General features: G+C 48.3%; 2 protein-coding genes across 6 annotated transcripts in view; one reads left to right on the top strand and one right to left on the bottom strand.

Annotated features, from left to right (window-relative positions):
- LOC119567445 (maestro heat-like repeat-containing protein family member 1) overlaps nt 1-25422 on the bottom strand; it is an 850842-nt gene that overhangs the window by 317898 nt on the left and 507522 nt on the right. The window lies entirely within an intron of this gene.
- Nucleotides 1-25422, top strand: part of LOC102936613 (tripartite motif-containing protein 15) — a 34534-nt gene that overhangs the window by 6752 nt on the left and 2360 nt on the right. The window contains exons 2-9 of one of the 5 annotated variants that reach the window (XM_037913325.2): nt 2015-2110; nt 12436-12667; nt 13388-13489; nt 15080-15181; nt 15316-15338; nt 17346-17461; nt 18692-18724; nt 21007-25203. In XM_037913325.2, the coding sequence (XP_037769253.1) occupies nt 15107-15181; nt 15316-15338; nt 17346-17461; nt 18692-18724; nt 21007-21515 (756 nt within the window). In that variant the 5' untranslated portion in view covers nt 2015-2110; nt 12436-12667; nt 13388-13489; nt 15080-15106 and the 3' untranslated portion in view covers nt 21516-25203. Of the gene's footprint in view, nt 1-2014; nt 2111-12435; nt 12668-13387; nt 13490-15079; nt 15182-15315; nt 15339-17345; nt 25204-25422 lie in introns of those variants that run through there. The other 4 variants (XM_043528906.1, XR_006285888.1, XR_006285889.1 and 1 more) reach the window with 4 other exon arrangements.

The following is a 25422-nucleotide window of genomic DNA, read 5'->3' as shown; positions in this document are numbered from 1 at the left end:
TCTGACCTAGTCAGCAAACAGTGCCAGGGAGCTTTTAAACGTCCAAATGCACATTCTACCACCATTCTGCACTTGCTCAGCCTATAGTTGAACTGCTCCTTACTACTGTCCAGGCTTCATGAGCCATGGGAGCAAGCGGTAGGCTGGGGTAGGTGTGACCACGCGGTGCTGCCAGCTGGGAGAGCAGCCTGAGGAAGAAGCCTCCAGCTTGCATGATATTCCAGGCAGGACTGAATCTCCATGAGACGAAACTTAAAGAAGAGAATGACCAGGAGTCTCTGGTTCCCATTCGGTGCCCTAAGAGGAGGAGTGCCACGTCTGTCCAGCCATCCCGATCGACCTCACTGAGGTCTGCCAGGAGCACCCAGGAGACATACGCCGGCTATCAGTCCTACTGCACCGTCTGCCATGAAGACAAGGAGCTGCTGCTGTGTAGCAATGCAGTACCCCGTCTGCCAGCAGCACCCAGGAGACATACGGTGATGGTGAGCTGAGCGGTCTCCATGCTTGTCGTGGTATGGCGTCTGCACGGGTAACCCAGGAAAAAAGGCGCAAAACGATTGTCTGCCGTTGCTTTCACGGAGGGAGGGAGGGAACGGGGGCCTGACGACATGTAACCAAAACCACCCGCGACAATGTTTTTGCCCCATCAGGCATTGGGAGCTTAACCCAGAATTCCAATGGGCGACAGAGACTGCCGGAACTGTGGGATACTACCCACAGTGCACCGCTCTGTAAGTCAATGATAGCGATAGTAGTGAGGACGCACTCCGCCAACTTAATGCACTTAGTGTGGACATACGCAATCAACTGTATAAAATCGGTTTCTAAAAATCGACTTCTATAAAATCGACCTAATTTCGTAGTGTAGACATACCCTGAGAGAGGGTAGCTAGGTCGATAGGGCAACATGGTTAAGCCAACCTTACTTTGCAGTGTAGACCAGCCCCAAGTCCTCAAATTAGGCAGGCGATTCCAGGCTAAGGCTGCAGATGAGTTTCCCCACCAAACTTGTGAACTCAACTGATAAAAGTGCCAATTGATTAACTGAGAGGATGAGCAATTTTTAGTAAGAAATGGCAGCCTATGAGTTTAGAAGGGATGGCATCGTCCTCCTCCTCCTCTTTCCCCCTCAGCTGTTTAGTGAGGAGTCAAGCAGGCACTACCACTATTCTTGCAAGAATCAGCTTATGCATCTGACTCCAAAAGAGGGCTTGCCGCTGAGAATCCTAGACAGAGGGAGCTGCCTTCAGGCACCTAGGCCTCAGGGCTTGCCTACATTTAGAGCACTGCAGCGGTGCAACTGCGCCGCAGTAGCGCTTAGTGAAGATGCTACCTATGCCGACAGGAGAGCTCCCAAAGGTGTAGGCACTCTACATCTCCGAGGGGCTGTTGCTATCTCAAAAAGCCTTCTTATCGACATAGCACTGTGTACGCTGGGAGTTCGGTCAGTGTAACTGCGTCGCTCAGCGTGTGGATTTTCCACAGCCATTTTCCAGGGCTTAGGTACTGAACTCCTTGAGAGAGGTGGCGTTTAGGACACACCCCTGTCCTTGGCATCTCCCATTGGCTATCTTAGGTGCCTCCCCGCCTAGCATGCTGGCTTTTTTGAATCCCACGCTTAGGTGCCTTTCTTTCCCCATGCATTGTATAGGGATCATGTGGGCCCAGTTCAGAGTTTGTGGAGTCCACTGGCTTTCTCGGTATCTAAAAGTTAGGTGCTATAATGCTCAGAATTGCAATACCTAAGTCCCCCCTGGGAATGTAGCCTTGTGTCCCTTGCACTGCTTTCAAAATCTCAGCCTCTATATTTTTTGTATACTCTTGAGTTCTTTCATCTTTGGGATTGTATGGACTTGGCTGAACATGCCAGTAAGCCAGCTTCATTTGTCATTTTTATCCACTTTTTGCTAATATATCATGTTACTGATGTGAGATACCCTGAAAATATAAATATAACTGGAAACAAGGAACCTAAAATGCAACCAAAGCAAAATAACTTTTCTGTTCCTAGGTTCACATTCAGAGACAACTGGAGTTTTTGAAGAAAGAGCGAGATGAGGTTCTGGATTTTAAACGGAGTGGGGAAATGAAAACCCAGAAGCTGCTGGTAAATGCTCTTGTTACTCACTGATGCAGCAGTTCTCAAACTTTAGCACTCGAGGACCCCCATTTTGATTTAAAATTTTTTGTGGACCCCCGAGCCCCTGCTCAGTCCCAGGCCCTCCCCCCACTCCACCCCTTACCCCAAGGACCCACCCCCACCCCACCTCTTCCTGCCCCCTCTTCACCCCTTCCCCTCATCTTCCCCATTTCTTTCTGCCCCCTCCCCTGAGCTCACCCCATCCCCACTCCTCTCCCTCCTTCCCAGCGCCTCCTGCACACCGCTGATCAGCCGTTCCCCAACATGCAGGAGGCACTTGGAGGGAGAGGGAGGAGTTGACCAGTGGGGCCAGCAGACCCTCTGGAGTGCCCTCGTGGACCCCCAGTGGTCCACAGACCCCAGTTTGAGAAACACTGCACTAATGGATATAGCCCTGGTCATTACCAACAGTGTGGTTATTTTGAGTACTATCAAATTACAGTGAGTAACATGTTCCGCTCTGTACAATATTATTACTTATTTATTTCTCTTTGAAAAATAAACTCCCTTTTGGTTTAATGGAGACACACAGAAATGTTTGATGAATAAGGCAAACAGCGGGATGGAGAAAGTGAACCTAGATCACAGGGTTCTCAGTTAGGGGAACATCTCATCCTTTGAGCATTCATCAGACCTGCCAACATCCCTACAGCTCAGCAGTGAGTGCAGCTGCTGTTGGACTCTCCTGCCCCCAGGAGAGCTGGTGATCCGGTGATGTCCCTGGGAACTGCTGTGGAGCTGATGAGTTCCATATCTGGTCTCAGTTCCTGGCTTCCTGGGATTCCATAGGGCTGGGAGGACTCAATGCCAACATAATGAAAATTGCCATCTCATCAATTCTAGATATTGAGATCAGAAGGGACCATTATGATCATCCAGCCTGACCTCCTGCATGACACAGGTCTGAGAAGCTCACTCAGTGATTTCTGCACCAAGCCATGTTGGAGCTGTAGCAGACGTTTTAGAAAGACAGCCAGCGGGCCCAGATTGGCCACCTTTTTATCCATCTTAGCTGTGTGGGGAGAACATTGTTCTTGTTGCTGTATAAACTGTTCTTGTGCTAGGTGCTGTAACAGAGAACAAAAAGATGATCCCTGCCCCAAAGAGCTGACAATCTAAGTGTAAAACCAGAGCAACAGCTGGCTACAGACAGACTGGGGAGTACAAGGGACCAGTGGGACAATATTGTTCAGTGTGATCATCAACGGTCTCAGCACATCAGCAGCCTAACCCTCGCCAAGTTTTTTGTAGCCATCATGGAGCAGGAGAGTTTTAAGGAGGGTTTTTATGGAAGATAATGAGATAGTTTTGTGGATGTTTATGGGAGCTTCTCCCAAGCATGAGGGGCAGTATGGAAGAAAGTACAGCGAAAGATTATACATAGGGTGGGGATGGGTGTGAAGAGCTTTGAAACTACAGACAAGCAGCTCATGTTTGATGCAATAGAAAAAGGGGGACCTGGTGTAGGGGTGCAAAGAGAGGGGTAACATGCTCAAAGCGACAGGCTAGGAAAATGACCTTTGCAGCAGCATTCTGAATGGATACGAGCAGAAAAAGACTACAGTTGTCAAGGACAGAGAGAAGGATGCTGCAGTAATCAAGACATGAGATGATGAGAGAGTAGGTGAGGGTTTTAGCTGTGGAGAGGGATAGGAAATGAAACTCTAGTCTCACCTCCATAGGGGCTATATTCAGGCAAGCATGAGGCATCTTCTCATTTCAATACTATCGTGATGGTGAAGGGTTATCTCCAACATACATTTTCAATCCAACCTGTACATTTCTGCACCCCAAATTGCACGCATCTACTGACTACAACTGTGCCTGTGAAATGGTCTCAGCTGGTGTGGGGATGGGATTTCGCCATCTGTTCCAACAATTTGGGTTTGTCTCTGGTATTACCTTGTGTTGTCAGACTCTTCCTCCTCACACCCACTGAACTGCAGGGTATGTCATGCCACAATCTTGAGCTCTCTGTGTAAAACACTCACATTTGAACCCCCACAAGTCTCTTGTTCTTGCATCAGGTGATTAGACAGTCAACCAGCACCTCTGCTTTCCTTGAACTGCCTGGATGCAAATCTGAGTCCGATGGTCCCCAATAATTTGTGTACCACAAATTATGTATTCGGAGACTTGAAAGCACAAGAGTGGGTGTTAAGACATTGTGGCCCTTCGTGTCTCCTTGGCTGTGCACATTTTTCTGTAGGATGTGTGTGGAGCATCACTGATAGAACTGGCTGGGAAATGGTCTTCCTATCTCCTGAATATTTTTTGAGTATTTGAGATTTTTTCCCATGCGATGAAATGTCAAATCTCAAAAATATTCATGAACCAAAAAATATTTTTTTCCCATTTTGGGTCAATCAAATGTCTTTTGACTCAGTAATTGTGAAATATTTAGTTTCAATTTTGACCTTTTCTCCCTTTAAAAAAAAACAAAAAAACAACTCAGTCTAAATTAGCTTAAATTAAAAATGAAGTCATTTTAAACCAGATTTCTTCATTCTAAAAAGTCAAAACAAAATATTGACAATTTTGAATCTGTCTGAGTTGGGAAATTTGTTTGTCACATCTGACCCCATCTCACAAACAGTTTTGGTTTTGATGACTCTACATTTTTCAACAACAACAACAAACAAAATGATTAGATGAAAAATTCCTGACCTGTGCTAATCACTGATTCCTGGCAAATGTTTTTGTGTTACTGCCTTTCTCTTGCAATCCAATTCTGAGTCACTCTTCCTCCCTCTTGTCAACTTTCCTGCTATTGGAAGGAAGTGGTTTTCAGGAGGCCAGTGATAAAGGAGACTCGGGGCTAAGTCTGAAAATTAAAAAGAAAAAAAAATTGCTCTAACCTTTATGACCAGTTTGGCCAGCTGGGAGGCTACAGAAAAATCTTCTCTTTCTATGCCCTTGTCTACACTAGGAGTTGAGGTCAAATTTAGCAGCGTTAAATCGATTTAACCCTGCACCCGTCCATATGACGAAGCCCTTTTTTTTGACTTAAAGGGCTCTTAAAATCGATTTCCTTACTCCACCCCTGACAAGGGGTTTAGCACTGAAATCGGCCTTGCCAGGTCGAATTTGGGGTACTGTGGACGCAATTAGATGGTATTGGCCTCCGGGAGTTATCCCAGAGTGCTCCATTGTGACCACTCTGGACAGCACTCTCAACTCAGATGCACTGGTCAGGTAGACAGGAAAAGGCCCGCGAACTTTTGAATTTCAATTTCCTGTTTGGCCAGCGTGGCAAGCTGCAGGTGAGTGCAGAGCTCATCAGCAGAGGTGACCATGCAGAGCTCATCAGCACAGGTGACCATGATGGAGTCCCAGAATCGCAAAAGAGCTCCAGCATGGACCGAACGGGAGGTACGGGATCTGATCGCTGTATGGGGAGAGGAATCCGTGCTATCAGAACTACGTTCCAGTTTTCGAAATGCCAAAACATTTGTCAAAATCTCCCAGGGCATGAAGGACAGAGGCCATAACAGGGACCCGAAGCAGTGCCGCGTGAAACTTAAGGAGCTGAGGCAAGCCTACCAGAAAACCAGAGAGGCAAATGGCCGCTCCGGGTCAGAGCCCAAAACATGCCGCTTCTATGATGAGCCGCATGCCATTTTAGAGGGTTCAGCCACCACTACCCCAGTCGTGTTGTTTGACTCCTTCAATGGACGTGGAGGTAACATGGAAGCAGGTTTTGGGGATGAGGAAGATGATGATGATGAGGTTGTAGATAGCTCACAGCAAGCAAGCGGAGAAACCGGTTTTCCCAACAGCCAGGAACTGTTTCTCACCCTGGACCTGGAGCCAGTACCCCCTGAACCCACCCAAGGCTGCCTCCCGGACCTGCCAGGTGGAGAAGGGACTTCTGGTGAGTGTACCTTTTAAAATAGTGTACGTGGTTTAAAAGCAAGTATGTTTAATGATTAATTTGCCCTGGCATTCGCGGCTCTCCTGGATGTTCTCCTGAAGCCTTTGCAAAAGGTTTCTGGGGAGGGCAGCCTGATTCCGTCCACCATGGTAGGATACAGGGGTCGGTCCTGGGGCCGGTTTTGTTCAATATCTTCATAAATGATCTGGAGGATGGTGTGGATTGCACTCTCAGCAAATTTGCGGATGATACTAAACTGGGAGGAGTGGTAGATACGCTGGAGGGGAGGGATAGGATACAGAAGGACCTAGACAAATTGGAGGATTGGGCCAAAAGAAATCTGATGAGGTTCAATAAGGATAAGTGCAGGGTCCTGCACTTAGGACGGAAGAACCCAATGCACCGCTACAGACTAGGGACCGAATGGCTAGGCAGCAGTTCTGCGGAAAAGGACCTAGGGGTGACAGTGGACGAGAAGCTGGATATGAGTCAGCAGTGTGCCCTTGTTGCCAAGAAGGCCAATGGCATTTTGGGATGTATAAGTAGGGGCATAGCGAGCAGATCGAGGGACGTGATCGTTCCCCTCTATTCGACACTGGTGAGGCCTCATCTGGAGTACTGTGTCCAGTTTTGGGCCCCACACTACAAGAAGGATGTGGATAAATTGGAAAGAGTCCAGCGAAGGGCAACAAAAATGATTAGGGGTCTAGAGCACATGACTTATGAGGAGAGGCTGAGGGAGCTGGGATTGTTTAGTCTGCAGAAGAGAAGAATGAGGGGAGATTTGATAGCTGCTTTCAACTACCTGAAAGGGGGTTCCAAAGAGGATGGCTCTAGACTGTTCTCAATGGTAGCAGATGACAGAACGAGGAGTAATGGTCTCAAGTTGCAATGGGGGAGGTTTAGATTGGATATTAGGAAAAACTTTTTCACTAAGAGGGTGGTGAAACACTGGAATGCGTTACCTAGGGAGGTGGTAGAATCTCCTTCCTTACAGGTTTTTAAGGTCAGGCTTGACAAAGCCCTGGCTGGGATGATTTAACTGGGACTTGGTCCTGCTTTGAGCAGGGGGTTGGACTAGATGACCTTCTGGGGTCCCTTCCAACCCTGATATTCTATGATTCTATGATTCTATACTTTACCACTCCAGGCCAGTAGCATGTACTCGGGAATCATTGTAGAACAAAGCATTGCAGTGTATGTTTGCTGGCATTCAAACAACATCCGTTCTTTATCTCTCTGTGTTATCCTCAGGAGAGTGATATCATTCATGGTCACCTGTTTGAAATAGGGTGCTTTTCTTAAGAGGACATTCAGAGGTGCCCATTCCTGCTGGGCTGTTTGCCTGTGGCTGAACAGAAATATTCCCCGCTGTGAGCCACGGGAAGGGGGAGGGGGGAGGGGCTAGCCACATGGTGCGAGGAGGCAAAATGTGACCTTGGAACAAAAGCACATGTGCTATGTATGTAATGTTAACAGCAAGGTTTACCGTGAAAGAGTGTACCCATTGTTCTATAAAATGTGTCTTTTTAAATACCACTGTCCCTTTTTTTTTCTCCACCAGCTGCATGTGCTTCAAGGATCACAGGATCTTCTCCTTCCCAGAGGCTAGTGAAGATTAGAAGGTGAAAAAAACACACTCTTGATGAAATGTTCTCTGAGCTCATGCTGTCCTCCCACACTGACAGAGCACAGACAAATGTGTGGAGGCAGACAATGTCAGAGTGCAGGAAAGCACAAAATGACCGGGAGGAGAGATGGTGGACTGAAGAGAGTAAGTGGCGGTCTGAAGAGAGGGCTGAAGCTGAAAGGTGGCGGCAGCGTGATGAGAGGAGGCAGGATTCAATGCTGAGGCTGCTGGAGGATCAAACTAATACGCTCCAGCATATGGTTGAGCTGCAGGAAAGGCAGCTGGAGCACAGACCGGCGCTACAGCCCCTGTGTAACCAACCGCCCTCCTCTCCAGTTCCATAGCCTCCTCACCCAGATGCCCAAGAATGCGGTGGGGGGGCCTCCGGCCACCCAGCCACTCCACCACAGAGGATTGCCCAAGCAACAGAAGGCTGGCATTCAATAAATTTTAAAGTTTTAAACTTTTAAAGTGCTGTGTGGCCTTGTCCTTCCCTCCTCCACCACCCCTCCCAGTGCTTCTCTCCTCCACCACCCCTCCCAGGCTACCTTGGCAGTTATCCCCCTATTTGTGTGATGAATTAATAAAGAATGCATGAATGTGAAGCAACAATGACTTTATTGCCTCTGCAAGCGGTGATCGAAGGGAGGAGGGGAGGGTAGTTAGCTTACAGGGAAGTGGAGTGAACCAAGGGGTGGGGGGTTTCATCAGGGAGAAACAAACAGAACTTTCACACCGTAGTCTGGCCAGTCATGAAACTGGTTTTCAAAGCTTCTCTGATGTGCACTGCGCCCTCCTGTGCTCTTCTAACCTCCCTGGTGTCTGGGTGTGCGTAACCAGCAGCCAGGCGATTTGCCTCAACCTCCCACCCTGCCATAAACATCTCCCCCTTTCTCTCACAGATATTGTGGAGCGCACAGCAAGCAGTAATAACAGTGGGAATATTGACAGGTTTCAGAGTAGCAACCGTGTTAGTCTGTATTTGTAAAAAGAAAAGGAGTACTTATGGCACCTTAGAGATGAACAAATTTATTTGAGCATAAGCTTTCGTGAGCTACAGCTCACTTCATCAGATGCATTCAGTGGAAAATACAGTGGGGAGATTTATATACATAGAGAACATGAAACAATGGGTGTTACCATACACACTGTAACCACAGTGATCACTTAAGGTGAGCTATTACCAGCAGGAGATGCATTGGAGAGATTTTAGTTGGGGGCTGAAGGTGATGGCTAGTGACGTTCTGTTATTTTCTTTGTTGGGCCTGTCCTGTAGTAGGTGACTTCTATCAAGCATTCTTACAACTACAATACCCACCTGCTGAAGTGAAGAAACAGACTGACAGAGCCAGAAGAGTACCCAGAAGTCACCTACTACAGGCCCAACAAAGAAAATAACAGAACGCCACTAGCCATCACCTTCAGCCCCCAACTAAAACCTCTCCAACGCATCATCAAGGATCTACAACCTATCCTGAAGGACGACCCATCACTCTCACAGATCTTGGGAGACAGGCCAGTCCTTGCTTACAGACAGCCCCCCAACCTGAAGCAAATACTCACCAGCAACCACACACCACACAACAGAACCACTAACCCAGGAACCTATCCTTGCAACAAAGCCCGTTGCCAACTGTGTCCACATATCTATTCAGGGGACACCATCATAGGGCCTAATCACATCAGCCACACTATCAGAGGCTCGTTCACCCGCACATCCACCAATGTGATATATGCCACCATATGCCAGCAATGCCCCTCTGCCATGTACATTGGTCAAACTGGACAGTCTCTACGTAAAAGAATAAATGGACACAAATCAGACGTCAAGAATTATAACATTCAAAAACCAGTTGGAGAACACTTCAATCTCTCTGGTCACTCGAGTACACACCTAAAAGTGGCAATACTTCAACAAAAAAACTTCAAAAACCGATTCCAACGAGAGACTGCTGAATTGGAATTAATTTGCAAACTGGATACAATAAACTTAGGCTTGAATAGAGACTGGGCGTGGATGGGTCATTACACAAAGTAAAACTATTTCCCCATGTTTCTCCCCCACCCTCCACTCTTCCTCAGACGTTCTTGTCAACTGCTGGAAATGGCCCACCTTGATTATCACTACAAAAGGTCCCCCCCCCTGCCCCCGGCTCTTCTGCTGGTAATAGCTCACCTTAAGTGATCACTCTGGTTACAGTGTGTATGGAAACACCTATTGTTTCATGTTCTCTATGTATATAAATCTCCCCACTGTATTTTCCACTGAATGCATCCGATGAAATGAGCTGTAGCTCACGAAAGCCTATGCTCAAATAAATTTGTTAGTCTCTAAGGTGCCACAAGTACTCCTTCTCTTTTTAGTGGGAATATTGGTTTCGCTGAGACCTAACTGAGTCAGTAAACTGCGCCAGCGCACTTTTAAAAGTCCAAATGCACATTCTACCACCATTCTGCACTTGCTCAGCCTGTAGTTGAACAGCTCCTGACTACTGTCCAGGCTGCCTGTGTATGGCTTCATGAGCCATGGCATTAAGGGGTAGGCTGGGTCCCCAAGGATAACTATAGGCATTTCAACATCCCCAACCATTATTTTCTGGTCTGGGAATAAAGTTCCTTCCTGCAGCTTTTGAAACAGACCAGAGTTCCTGAAGATGCAAGCGTCATGTACCTTTCCCGGCCATCCCACGTTGATGTTGGTGAAACGTCCCTTGTGATCCACCAGTGCTTGCAGCACTATTGAAAAGTACCCCTTGTGGTTTATGTACTCGCCGGCTTGGTGCTCCGGTGCCAAGATAGGGATATGGGTTCCTTCTATGGCCGCACCACAGTTAGGGAATCCCATTGCAGCAAAGCAATCCACTATGACCTGCACATTTCCCAGGGTCACTACCCTTGATAGCAGCCGATCTTTGATTGCGTTGGCTACTTGTATCACAGCAGCCCCCACGGTAGATTTGCCCGCTCCAAATTGATTCCCGGTAGCTGTCTGGTGTTGCAAGCTTCCACAGGGCTATTGCCACTCGCTTCTCAACTGTGAGGGCTGCTCTCATCTTGGTATTCTTGTGACTCAGGGCCGGGGAAACCAAGTCACAAAGTTCCATGAAAGTGCCCTTACGCATGCGAAAGTTTTGCAGCCACTGGGAATCGTCCCAGACCTGCAACACTATGCGGTCCCACCAGTCTGTGCTTGTTTCCCCGGGCCCAGAATCGGCATTCCACTGCATGAACCTGCCCCATTAGCACCATGATGCCCATATTGCCAGGGCCCGTGCTTTGAGAGAAGTCTGTGTCCATGTCCTCATCACTCTCGTCACCGCGCTGTCGTTGCCTACTAGCCCGGTTTCGCTTTACCAGGTTCTGGTGCTGCATATACTGCTGGATAATGTGCATGGTGTTTAATGTGCTCCTAATTGCCACAGTGATCTGAGCGGGCTCCATGCTTGCCGTGGTATGGCATCTGCACCGAAAAAAGACGCCGAACGATTGTCTGCCGTTGCTCTGATGGAAGGAGGGGCGACTGACAACATGGCTTACAGGGTTGGCTTATAGGGAATTAAAATCAACAAAGGGGGTGGCTTTACATTAAGGAGAAACAAAAACAACTGTCACACAGAATGGCCCCCTCAAGGATTGAACTCAAAACCCTGGGTTTAGCAGGCCAATGCTCAACCCACTAAAATATCCCTCCCTCTGGTACTTCAGGCAGGACTGAATCTCCATTAAAGTTTTCAAGGTGCCCCGACAGACCTCACCAAAATGATTGTCGGTTGTTGATTTCACGGAGGGAGGGAAGGAGGGAGGGAGCGGGGAGCAAATGAATACAAAACAAATCTGGTCTATTTCTTGTTTTGATCCACTCCATCTATCATTTACATCTTTGGCTGGCAGCAGACGGTGCAGTAGGACTGCAAGCCATCCACATCTCCTGGCTGCCCGGCAGAAGATGGTGCAATAGGACTGCTAGCCATCCTCATCTCCTGCCTGCTCACCATAAGATGGTACAATACGACTGCCTGCAGCACTAAAGAGAATGACCTGGTCGAGTCACTCCTAATTTAGTCCCTGTGCCCATGTCTGCCCAGGCACTCCTGACCGACCTTACCAAGGCAGCCAGGAGCACGTTGGACACGATGACGATGGTTTTCAGGCCTATTGCACCATCTGCTGCCATAAGGCAATGGGTTGCTGCTGCTGTGTAGCAATGCAGTACCACGTCTGCCAGCACCCAGGAAACATACAGTGACAGTGAGCTGAGCAGGCTCCATGCTTGCCGTGGTATGGCGTCTGCACAGGTAACTCAGGAAAAAAGGCGCGAAACGATTGTCTGCCATTGCTTTCACGGAGGGAGGGAGGGCCTGATGATATGTACCCAGAACCACCCGTGACAATGTTTTTTGCCCCATCAGGCATTGGGATCTCAACCCAGAATTCCAATGGGCGGCGGAGACTGCGGGAACTGTGGAATAGCTACCCACAGTGCAACACTCTGGAAGTCGACGCTAGCCTCGGTACTGTGGAAGCACTCCGCCGAGTTAGTGCACTTAATGCACTTAGAGCATTTTGTGTGGGGACACACACAATCGACTATATAAAAACAATTTCTAAAAAAATGACTTCTATACATTCGATCTAATTTCGTAGTGTAGACATACCCTATGCCAAGTGTTGAGTTGTCAGGGATTGAATGAAATGCTGCTCACTGCTCACAAAAGGCTTTGTAGAATTTCACATGACTCTTCCTGCTCCTCAACTGCCCTTTCCTTCTTTCTCATTTGCTTATGGCAGAAACAGACAGAAACCCAGAGGCAGAAGATTGTGTCCGAAGTTCAGCAAGTGTGCCAATTAGTGGAGGAAAAACAGCTACTCCTGCTTGCCCAGCTGAATGAGATAAACAAGGACATTTTAAAGAGGCAGAACAACTATATTGCCAAAAATCACAGAAGAAATATCCCGTCCTGACCACCTGATCAGTGAGCTGGAGGGGAAGTGCCAGCAGCCAGCGAGTGAAATCCTGCAGGTGAGACTGTGTGTTAGTCCCAGCTCCCGGCACAGGGAAGGAAGCTCTCTTAAATTGGTATTGGCATCCAGGATTATCATAGTCAAGTAAACTGTTTTATTTTCTGAATGAAGAGTAACAGATTCATAGCTGTCCTGTGGACAGATGTTTGTGGCCCAGTCTCTTCCAGGGTGGTCAGCCTTCTTCCACATGTGCAATTTTTAATTGCAAGATTTCTTATTCCACAAAATGGGTATTCCTGGAAGCTAATAGCCTGGAGCTGCTGCATTCTCTGATCCCATCCTCTGTTCTGCAGCACGCTGAATTGAAGTAACTCCTGGTTCCTGGGTTCCTTGTTGTCACCCAGATTCTCCCTGGTAGTAAAATCCTAGAAATGAAATGTACCTTGGACTCTGCATTCCAGCTCACTGCATGTGGGTAGCTCCATTTCACCCCTCTGGGAGATATGCACACACCACTGATGGGTGTGGGAGGGGCCTCTTGAAACAATTTTGGAGAAAAGTTCACCGCAAGGTCAAACGTCACACAGAGAACGGGAATTCGAGGAACTAAGATATTAAAATGAAATGAAGCTGCCAATTGTGTGTAAAGTTCCTGGCTTCAGGGGACTTGGGCTGGAACTCGGACTCGGGGTGTCAAAGTGAGTCTGCTCCAGAGCAGGAGGGGTCCTCAGTGTGCAGCATGTGGGACTGAGCTCCCTATTCTCTCTCACCCCTCTAGGACGTCAGAAGCACCTTGAGCACATACGAGGCTCCTTCTCACTCCCCCTCATTCTCCACGGTTCTGGAAGGGCCTTGGACACTAGGGGCCACATTTACAAAGGTACTGTTACCCCTTTTGGCCCTAGTGGCTGGCCAGAAATTCAGGGTCTTGTAGTGTTGTTCCTTCTGGAAACAGAAACCGGAGATTGAGTCAGGTATTCCTTTGATGCAATCCTGCTTATTTACAAAAAATGTACAAAGTCCTGCTTCCCCGGAGGGGAGGGAAGGGGAGGTGAGGTGAGGTGAGATGGAGTGGGGTGGGTGGGTTGGTGGGAGGAGAGAATCCAACAACAGGAGATAGTTGCCTCGCTCACAACTCCAAGCCTCTTTCAGCCAGCACTCAGCCCCAAAAGCTGCGGCTCCTGGGCTCCTCAGGGCCATGTTTCCAGTATTTGTTCAGGCTGTGTCTGGAGCTTCCTTCTCTGTCTCTCTGTGGTGTGTGTGTTGCTTCTCACTCACACACGCACTCACACACACAGCCCTCTACCCAACATATCCCCAGTGAATCCCTTCCACCTGCATCGTTCCAATTCCTGAGTGACCTCACATTTGTCTTTGTTTTGGGTGGGGACACGTGCTCCCCGGTGGTTGGAGGCCCCTCTCATTTAGCTTCCTGCTTCCATAAAGGAGTTCAGTGACTTCCTACGACTTGTCACAGTTCCAGGGTTAACGGCACCTCCGTCCCTTCCGTGGCCTCCTCTAGAGCAACCCTTTGGGTCTCAGACCTTCAGCCATCACCTCTCTCTGGGCAGGAACCCATGTTCCTCTCCCTCCAGACCAGGGGTTTAGGCTTGCAGTCCCCTTGCAATTCATTGCACCTACCCCAGCAGGTCTGGTCTTAGTTCAGCACTGCACTTCACACCCTCTGACAATGACAGGGTCACCCATGACCAGCTGGCTTGCACCCAGTGCAGTACATTTATTTTCAGACCGAGGAAACCTATCATAAAAAACCAATGAGCCTAAACTCACCCATCTGTCATGGGAGACCTTGGCAACGTCCAGCCCTTCTAGCAGGGTTTTGCCGTTTAGGCTGTAACATCGTATCATTTTTTGATTAAAATTAGGGAAACTCTCAGCCAGTTCAGGCTGCCCCTTTATACCACAAGCTTTTTTCTTTGCTGGGCCTCTTGAACCTGGTCTGAACCAGTCTGTGCAATTCACCCCGGAGGTGGGACATCTCTGGAGTGGTTAACCTGTCCCAGGATGGAAAGGAATTAGCCCCCATTGATTTTAGTTCCCCGGGGGAGCTCGGTTACTCTCCCCCATAGAGACAAAATACAATCCCTGGCTCACAAAGATACAGAGAACATTTACAGGTACAAAAGTTTATGAGTAATCCCATGGCACAGCGCCATATAATCATCTTTTTCAAGTTTCCACATTCCTAAGATCTTGCATCTCCCATGCAGTTATCTCAAAGGACGGGTGACAGTTGCATTTACCAGCTCCAGTGAGGTTTAACCCAGGCTATAACAGTATTTAGCCTATAGCTGTGCCGATGGTGCTTAGTGGGACTTTCAGAAGCTGCTAGCTACAGGGAACTGCATATAGCTAGTGATGTCCAGGTGAGTCCCCTCCGAGCAGGAGGAGTCCCCAGTGAGTAGCATGTGGGACTGAGCTCTCTTTTCTCTCTCTCTCTCCTTTCTAGGACATCACAAGTGCCTGGAGCAAGTACATGGCTCCTTCTCACTCTGCCTCCTTCTTGTCGACTCTGGAAGGGGTTTGGACAGCAGGAGCCAAATTTGTAAAGGTATTTAGTCATCTGAATGTGCAGCTAGATGCTCACTGGGACTTTCAAAAGCTGCTAGCTACAGAGAATGGCATGTGCAGCTCAACTAGTGATGCCAAGGTGGTCCCCCTTTTTTCTCTCTCTTCCCCTTCTAGGACATCAGAAGCACCTTGAGCGGGTAAGTGGCTGCTGCTCGCTCCCCCAAGAGGATGTTTCCATTTTGCAGAGTGTGACACAAAATATTTTTTTACTCTTGAATATTTTCCACACAACTGATTTTCGTTAAAAACACTGAAATTTTGAATATCTGTTTTACCCCCACCCATATCTTCTCTCCTTTTATTTCTTTTTTTCTTTTTTATAACCTAGTGCCATAAAACAAATGATGTCCAGGGTTGTGACTGTTTTGTTCATTTCTCAGTTTTTCTTTCTTTTTTCCCTTTGGTGACACTTTTCAAAACTTCTCCACCTTGGGCAGTGCTACAGAGTGGCAGAGCTAGTGGAATCAGCCAGGAATCTTTGGGGATTGTTGTTCAGATCCTGCAGTTTGCCCCCGTCTCACACCTTTTCCATCCTCCTTAGATACAATAAGTGTAGGCTGAGCTGTGTCTGGATCCAGAGTTGCATTCACTGCGGAGAGACAGAGAGCAGCGGGCACTGGCTGGGGTTTTCTGCTCAGTGTCCCCGCCTGGTTCCCTAATTTTTAACCTTTAACCTCTCTCCTATTCTTGTTCTCTCTTTCATTGTCCCCAGTACTTGTCTGTGGGGAGAGACAGAGAATAAGACATAAGGGGCAGAGCTCAGCCCTGGGGGAGAGTCTGATCATGTCAGTGACAGAATCTGCCCCAGCTGGAGAGTGATTCAGGGAATCTCCTTCCTCCAGGATTAACCCAGCTCTGACTTGGACGCATCTCTGAGATCTCAGCACAGTGCAGGGAGATTCCCTCCCTGACAGAGACGGATCAGTGCCAGAGTGAAAGGATCAGCTGGGCCAGGCCTAAGACTCAGAATCTGTCCCCGCCCGAGCCCACCTCTCCTCCCTGGGGCAAATGGGAACCCTGGTATCACAGGGGAGCCCCATAAGATTGTTGTGGAAACTATCCCCCTGCTCATTGTTTAGTGGGTACATGCACCTCCCCTTAAAATGCCTCCTCCTTGCATCTTGCTGCTTCCCAGCTGCTTTCCATGACAGACACCAAAAAGTTCAGCGGGCTGAAATTATTCACGCAGGAAATTAGTCCACCAAAAAGTGTGCTCCATCTTAAAATGGCCTCTCGTTTTGGATTTCAAAACTCTCTATATTTTGGAAGAGCTACAGAGTTTCATTTTAATTTTTGCCACTCTGTAGCTTTTCCAAAGCTGAGGAAGATTTGAAAAACTAGACTGGCAAATGGAAAACAAATTGCATTCAGCATAGGCACCGACTCTGTGGGTGCTCTGGGGCTGGAGCACCCACCAGCAGCCAAGCTCCCCTCACCCCCCACCCCACCTCATCTCCTCCACCTCTGCCTACCCCCCGAGCACGCCGTGTCCCTGCTCCTTTGCCTACCTCCCAGCATTTCCGGCCCGGCTGCCGCCAAACAGCTGTTTGGCAGCATTAGCACACTCTGGGTGGGGGGAGGAGCGGGAACGTGGCGTGCTCAGGGGAGGAGGCGGGGCCAGGGTGAGGATTTAGGAAGGAGTTGGAATATTGGCAGGGAGGGGGCAGAACTGGGGGAGGGACTTTGGGGAAGGGGTTAGAATGGGGGCGGGGAAGGAGTGGAGTGGAGGTGGGTCCGGGAGCAGAGGGGGGGTTGAGCACCCATGGGAAAGAGGGGAAGTCGGCACCTATGGCATTCAGTGGTATAAGGTTAAAAAACGAGAGAGAAAGGAGGGAATGGGGGACAAAACCCAGAACAAATAAAAAGAAAATTGTAATTTTGAAAGTCACTTAGGTGCGTTTTTTTAAATTTTACCCACAAACACAATTTTAAAAAAAAGTTTTTTAGAGATGGTTTGATGAACAACTGCTCACTAGGAAGGATCAGGGATTGCAACTGTATGAGGGGGTAGGGGATTCCTTGCTTCCAACCTTTCTCCTTTTGATCTCACCAGCGAGAGACAGGTGCAGGGTGTCTCCTCAAGTTTTGATGTATTTCAAGTGAACAATCCAATGATGATGAATTTTGCGGGTCATTTTCTCTAGAGGCAGACAGAGGACATTTGAGAATCCAGTGAGTCTTTCTCCTGAATTTAAATGGGGCAGCTGGGATTCCTCTGAAAAGACCAGAATTCTGCACAACATTCTGAAGAACTTCAAAGGTAAAAAAATCTGGGGCTTTCCTATGTGAAATGTTTGTGAGTCACGAGCAAAAGTGAAGACAAGATCTGCAGGTAAAGATGTGTCTGTGGCGATGAAAAGCGATCTGCCCCGATGGTTAGTTTACCATTTGTTACTGTCTGATAATATTCTGTGCTGGTTACAGCAGGACACAGAGGGTTAAATCTTGGTTCTGTTGAAGTCAATGGCAAAACTTCTACTGATTATAATGGGACCAGGATTTCACCCAGAGACTTTAATATCAGCTCAAAGAGACTTGGGAGCGATTTGCCTTCACCTGCTGGAATTGAAGGTGTCATGGAAAATGTGCTGTCACTCTGAGTGAGTGGGTAGATGCTGTAGCATTTTGATTAGTAGGCATTGTAGTATTTTTATGGTGCTGAGAGCGTGCGGAGAAGAGAGTGGGGAGTTGGGTAGCATGGGGAGCGGGTGTGGAGTCTGGCTGAAGTGAGAGGACTGTGAGGGAGGCAACAGGAGAAAGTTTCAGTGATCAGCCAGGCCGCAACGGGGAAAGACTGTCCAGACTTGACACTGTAAAGAAAAAAGGTGAGCGAGGGGGAGGGGAACAATCAGATGCTGACGACACAACACCCCTGAACAGCCTGGTGGTGGGGATTAAATGTGGCACCTCTGGAGCTGATAGAATGAACCTCTGCAGCCTGAGCTCAGAGATCCAGTTTTCTCAGCCGCTGTTGTTGCAGGATCATCAACCTCTGTGTGTGGCCCAGCACCAAGAGAGGGTAACAGGGAGCCATACTGTGTGGGTGGTACCATCAGCTAGCCCACCCTGATCCCTGCACTGATGGTGCTATCCAGCTATTTGATGTCAGGAGATAGAGGCTTTGTAATGTCTATAGAATTCAACAAAGTAGCTTCTTTGAATGTTAGTGAAGGGGTCTGGGCTGCCACTGCTCCCCCAATGTGATCCTGTTTGTCAGTGTACTCGGCTGCTGTGTATTGTCCGGATTCCTACGTTCTGAGCTCTCGTGGGCAGGGAACTGTTCACACGAAGCCTAATACAAAAGGGCCGTAATTCCCTGTTGGGGTCCTCAGGCCCAATCACATGAGAAGTAATAATTAATAAACAATTACTAATAAGGATAGCTCTGTCTGCATCTCCCCCAAAAGTTATATTAAATCACAAAACGATTGTCACCTACTGATCAGATCCTGAGATCTCCCCTCTCTCTCTCACCTTTTTCATCCTCTAGAGACTCTGGTGTCAGAATGGAGGCTGGACAAAGGTAATTCCTGGGGCCAACGGGGAGTGGCGACAGTTGCATGTGAATGTTATCCTGAACTGAGGATAAATAATGCTTTGTGTCTCCCTGGATTTTCTGGTAGAAAAACAAGCATAAAAATTCAATAAAGCAAAAAGTAGGAAACAATATCATGTGCACCCACCATTTTTCAGCTAGCTCTAATTAAAAACAAACACAAGGTAATCAACCCAATTAGGAAATTTATCCAATTAATCTAACACTTTTTGGCGGGATGCCCTCTTGAGAGTAGATGGTGGGAAAAGATTAAAATTCAGCTGGCCAGATTCCTCTAGTCAAGATCTGAAACACAGGATCAAACTTCTGAATGTTGCCGCCCTGTTTTAAAAGTGATTAAATGTTGAAAGGGAAATGGCAGCATGGAAGCCTGAGCTGAGCTGAACTGGGGCTCTGAGGAACCTTAGGAAATTTGCTGGGCTACTAGTGAAAATTCACAGCTCACCAACAGGACACAAGTGCACCCCCCAGCACAGACTCCCACATGGAGTGAGGTCCACAGGAGTGAGGGTCCCGTCCTCTAGCCCCCCTACCCCAAGCTTCTGCAGCTGCTGTGAACCTCATAAGACAATCCAGGTACTCGCGGCCTTCCAATACATTCCATGGGGCCTGCCAGTCATGGCAGGTACTGAGAAGCTTGCTATGGTTCCCCAGGGGGTTATGTACTTTTCTAGCACTGAGGATGAACATCCTTACGTATTCCTATGGTTTTCTCCTGAGGATCCCCAAGATCTGCTTCATCAGCTCAGGCAGTTTAGGTATCAGCATAGCTGTGGTCACCTGTTGGGCTGACAGGCCCTGGAGCTCCAAGCACTGACTCAGGACCGAGTCAGGAAAACGCTGGAACCCATGCTTCAGTCCAGCCCTATTCAGGAAATGGCCTGCTTCATTTAAGCACCTGCTTAAGTTCTCTCCTGAACAGGGATGCTTGACTGCTCTGATGGGCTCCAGAATGGTGGGGCCCTGCATCTGTGGTCCCCTTTGCCAAGCAGACGTGGGGAAAGACGCTTGAGAGGATCCAAGTCCCAGTTCAGCATCACAACGCCGAACTTTTAGGTGCTTGGGAAAAAAGCCCTGCAATTGCTTGGGCACCGAGGCTCCTGTACAGTAAATGGAGAGAGATGGGTGCCTAAGAATGCCATGCTCCAAAGCAAGGAGTGTAGGCTAGCCGCTGGGGGAGGCTGATGAGAGGGGGGTGTCCTAAGCCCCACCCCCTCACAGAGATAAGCCAAGTCCAGCCTGCAGAAAGGCCCCATCTCTGCTTGTGATTCTCAAGCCGGGAACCTCCTTGGAATAAGGCGCCAAGTGCTCATTTAGCAAGAAACCGAGCAGGCACCTAAAGTCACTCGCCTACATTTTTCAGAGTAAAAGTTCCCTCGTCACTGTGTGTCCATCTCTAGGTGTGCGCACTGCTGTCTCCCTGTGGGCCTCCAGCTGCCCGTCTGCTCCCTCAGCCTCAGAGCTATTCTCAGAGAGAGGGAAGAGAGGCATTCCGCTGTCTAACTCACATGCGGGGCCTGATCCAGGAGGCGTGCACAGAGGCTACCTACTGGAGCTGACACCATTCCAAATCTGGCTGGCAGTGGTGTCAGCAGCAGCAGCTGCTTTATAACTTTTAGCCCAGTGGTTGGCACACTCGCCTGAGAGCTGGGAGACCCAGGTTCAAGTCCACCTCTCTATTTGACGGGGAGAAAGGAGTTGAACAGGGTCTCTCACAGGAGCAGCAGAAACTAGGCAGCTAGAGATCTTTTACTCTGAAAAATGTAGGTGCTAAGTGACTTTAGGTGTCTAGAGCATTTGACAGGGAATTTGGGGCAGTGCCGTGGAACCAAAACTGAGACTTAGGTGCCTAATTCCTTTTGAGCATCAAGCCCCACATCACTATTCCAGGGGAAGTTGGACTCCCAACACTTTGCATGGGGGCGAACACCACAAAGGATCAGGGTGCACTGTGCGCTGTCAGGCAGGAAGAGAGGGGTGCAGGAGGGAAAAGATTCAAAGTCTCAGGCCTGGCATGCCAACCCTTTTGCTCTGTCACTGACCCATCCTTGCCAGGGAAGTGACTCTCCCCTGCACTTTGATGAGATCTCAGAGCTGCCTCTATTCAGAGCCGGGTAAATCCTGGAGGAAGGAGATACTCTGAGTCACCCTCCAGCTGGGGCAGATTCTGTCACTGGCACGATCAACCCTTTCCCCAGGGCCGAGCTCTGCTTCTGATGCTCTGATTTTCTCTCTCATTCGCTCTCCAGAAAATGTGATGCTGGATCCAGACACAGGAAATCCCTGGCTCATCGTGTCTGAGGATCAGAAAAGCATGAGATGGCAGAATCCATACAACAATTTCAGAGTAGAAGATGTATCGTTTCTCCCTGCCCTGGGCTGTGAGGCATTCACCTCGGGCAGACATTACTGGGAGGTGGCGTTGAAGGAGGGGGGGAATGTGTGTCTAGGGGTCGCCAGAGAGTCTGTGAAGAGAATGGGAAAGGTCAACTTGAAGCCCAAAGCGGGAGTCTGGGCTATGGAGCAGTTGGGGGCGTATTACCGAGCTTACACCTCCCCTATTACCAACTTGTCCCTGAGTCAGAGCCCCAGAAAGATTGGGGTCTATCTGGACTATGAAGCGGGGCAGGTGACGTTTTATGATGCTGATACCAAGGCCCTGATCTTCGCGTTCCCACCAGCCTCTTTCACTGGGCAAAGAATTCGCCCTTTCTTCTCTCTTTTTGGTGTAAACTCCCAGCTTAGACTGTGTCCCTGAGATGTCCAGAGTTGGGGGGAGGATAGCAGAATACCCCATCAGCACCTATGAAATGAGCTTCTCTAATCTCTGCCCTCTCTGATCCTGAAGGATTCCCATGTTTCTGCAGAGACATCGAAACTGCAGACAGACCAGGAAAGTCCATACCAGTGCAACACACTAATCAGCACATGTCACATGCCCCCCTCTTGGTGTGAGTTGCAGAGGATGTGACTCTGTTATGGTGGCTTGCTGCAGAGGCTGGCTGCTTAGCTCATGCTGCAGTGACTCAAGTTTCTGAGTTTAGCGAGTCCTGGTTCAATGCCCAGTGTGCTGGCCAAGATGGTGGCTATTATACCAATATTGCAGCAGGCCTCTCCTGTCTGTCTCTGGTGTTCAGTGGAACCATGGCAGACTGCCAGAGAGTGAGGGGGAAGCTGCTTGCAAAGCTGTAGGGGGAATCCCCAGGGCTCAGGCACCTCATCAAAAGGCCCGTCTTGCTCTGGGGAAGAAACCAACTCTCACTTTCCCTGGTAATTGTTGAACCCATTGTAACAGGCCCAGGTCCTCAAAGTTAGGTAGGTGCCTACCTACCACTGATTGTAGTGGGAGTTAGGTGCCTAAATACCTTTGAGGATCTGAGACCTGGGGCTTTGTCTCTGATTCTGGAGACTAAAATACTCTGCTGCACAAACAGACCGAAACCAGACCCCAGAATTGGGGCCAGCTTTATTTTAGCTCCTATTAGGCACCTAACTAAGAGGCCAGATTTTCAAAAGTGTTTAGCCAGAAGTTTCCACCTCCCAGCAGGTCTCATTGAGAACTAACTGGTTGCTTCATTAGGTGCTGAAATGGGAGAAGAGCTGTTTGGAAAAGCCAGCTCCAGTTGTGGTGGCTGAGGCCTGTGAAATCTGGCCCTCTGTGACTTGTATCTAGAGCTAGCTGAAACATGTCAAATGAAAATGTTCTGGAATGGTCAGGCCTCCCCTCTGCCATGCTGGTGTTCAATCTGTTCCAGGGGACACACTGCGCTCATGCAGACCATACCGTTCTGCCTTCTTGTTTCACTGGGGTCTCAAAAAAATCATTTTTTGACTGAAAATACAGGGTTGCTTTTTATGTGTAGAAAAATCTAAAACCCACAAGGAGGGGTTTGTAAAACAACACTGAATACTCAAAGAAAATATGGAGCTTTTCATGTTGTGAGTATGCGGTGCAGAGCCCTGGAGCAGGGCTGCTCACCGGCCTAGGAGGTGGCTAAGAATGGGAAGGACTGGGATTCTTCTTGCAAGGCCTACACAAACTGGGAGGGTGAGGGAGACAATGCAGCTTACATGATGATCTGCTCAGCGGAAATGGAGGCAAGAATTTCCATCCTGCTATGAACCAGGCTGAGATCCCAACGCATTCCACAGGGGCTCCTGAGTAGCCGCCCCATGGACTTTCAGCCATTGCCCATGTAGGATATTATCCTGAAACAGATACAATGAAGTTTGTGGAGCTGTTAGGAATTGTGTGGGGCTTGTACATTGCTGATTACAACATTGCTTGTTAATACACCTATTCATTTGGCGGTTCCATCTGTACCTTTATAATTATTGCACTATGTTTGTCACCGAGCCCATGAGTTCCATTGTTCTGTACAATAACGAGTAGTGCTTGGCATTCTGTTTCACATGTTATGAAATAACAAAGACAACATTATTTTCTCAGACACAGATTTTTATTGTGTATCAAAACCAGTGCATAGAAGCTATGTGCAATTACAGAACAAATGCAATAAAATACTTCTGAAATAAATTAAAGGAGAATTAAACCAGGGGAAAGATCATTCGTGGCCATTTTTGCTACCCATACAGCAACCCTGGCTCCCACATGTCAGTGTATGTGACACTGCGGTTGTCCTTACTGTCCCCTGGAGTGGAGTCGTAGGGGGAGGGGTGCAGACCCAGATGCTACATGCAATGTTGGATGGAGGATACAGGAGGTGCCAAAATGGAGTTTTCCATGGACTACAAAGGGAGGTGAGCCAGTGCTCATTGAACTTGTAGGTCCACAAGAATCTGCAGCTTCTGTTTTTGCTGCCAGAGCAGCCCCATTATGTCCTGGTTCATCTCCCTCTGCTTTTCCTGCTAGGACTCCTGGGCCCTTCTGCTGGCTGCTCTTTCCTTCACTATACAGTCTGCAGTAGTCACCTTTCTAGGCCCTCTGCTCATAGTCTGATGCCACACTGGCTTGCATGATCTCTCTAAAGGAGTCATCCTGAGTCCTCTTCCTTCTCCTCTTAACTAGCTCAGGCATTCCGTGGGTGTGAAGGGGGAATCCCACAAGGCTGCATTAGCAGCAGCTACTGATAAAACACAGAGGTATTTTCCACTGTATGCATCCGATGAAGTGAGCTGTAGCTCACGAAAGCTTATGCTCAAATAAATTTTTTAGTCTCTAAGGTGCCATAAGTACCCCTTTTCTTTTTGCGGATACAGACTAACACGGCGGCTACTCTGAAACCAGAGGTATCATTGCCAGTATTGTCACAACACAGAGTGAAAGTAAAGGGTCTGAACTCCCATCCCTGGCTCCCCCCAGTTTTAAAGAAACCATGTGTACTGATACTTCCGCTGGAGAGCACTTATGCACAGCACAACTCACCAGTCCCAGCTGTGCCAAGTCTGGCCAACCCGGGGGGGGCAGGTAGGGCATGAGGAGGGAATTGTTCAGTTGTATGAAACTATGAATATAGGGCACTGGCACTGAATGCTGGCACCGTTTTCCACAGGTGGGAGTGATTTTAGCTGATATCTTTTTCCTGAGGGTAACAAAGGGACAGAGAACATAGTGGCTACTGATGTCTTGAAGCCACCTGGGCCCGCATGCTGCTAGCCTGTGCACTACAATGGTGCCTGCTGAGGTATCACTGACTGGAGTGGGAAAGTGTCCTACTGTAAGGTCTGAGGCCCTTTTCTGCAGCCATATTAGGAGAGCAGCAGCCATGAGCGAAGCAGCAGAAAGTTACATCCTGACATTCCATCTAAATTACATTAAGATCATGTAATATTGGGCTGTTAAGAAGGGGATCCTGCCCTAATAGTACCCACCATCACCAGATAAAGAAACAGATCTTAGGATATTTAAAGAAAACTTTGAGGGCATTCTGTCTGACAAGGAATCACCTATCAACAGTTGTGGGTGTGAAATCTCTATTTCTTTATTGCTTTGCTTTTATGGTTCCTACTCCTCTACTGTTTATCTGCATGGTTTCTGTCTGGTTCTTTGATTGCTTCTGTCTGTTACACAACTAATTTTGCAAGGTTTAAATCAACTAAGGTGGTGGGGTATGACTGGGTAAAGAATTGTTTCTCGATATGTTAGGATTGGTCAAAGAATTATTTTGTAATACTTTAGTAATATGATTGGTTAAGATACAGCTAAGCAGGACTCAAGTTTCACTATATAAACTTGGGTCCAAAGGGAAGTTTTTTGGAACCAACTCCAGGACACAGCCCCAAGATCAGAGCTGCCAGAACCAACACGCTGCCAATTACACCATGCAGAAGCTGGAATCCCCGGATGTCCTGATCCTGACTGGCCAGAAGGAAAAGTTTGTCTGCCTTATTAGGAGGGGTGAGCATTGTATGCTTAGTGTGGGCATTGTATGCTTAGTGTGGGCATTCTGTTTTGGTAAATGTTAATTGATAGAGATTAAGTAGAATATTATTGTGCAAGGGTCTTTCACTAGTAAAAGACGCCACAAACATGCAGAGTGTAAGGTTACGCCCTGAGCCCACAGAAGGGTAACGGTGGGTGCCCCTAGAGTGTGCAGGCAACACTATCTCAGAGGGAGAAACAAGGCTGCCAACCCTAGCGCCTTCAAGTTCTCCAGTTGACCTTTTCACACTTTGGGTAAGGTAATATCTCACCTGAAGAAGAG

The sequence above is a fragment of the Chelonia mydas genome, chromosome 14, assembly GCF_015237465.2.
Source record: "Chelonia mydas isolate rCheMyd1 chromosome 14, rCheMyd1.pri.v2, whole genome shotgun sequence".
Taxonomy (NCBI): Eukaryota; Metazoa; Chordata; order Testudines; family Cheloniidae; genus Chelonia; species Chelonia mydas.
The sequence above is the reverse complement of the archived record's forward strand: the minus strand, read 5'-3'. Positions and strand labels throughout refer to the sequence as shown.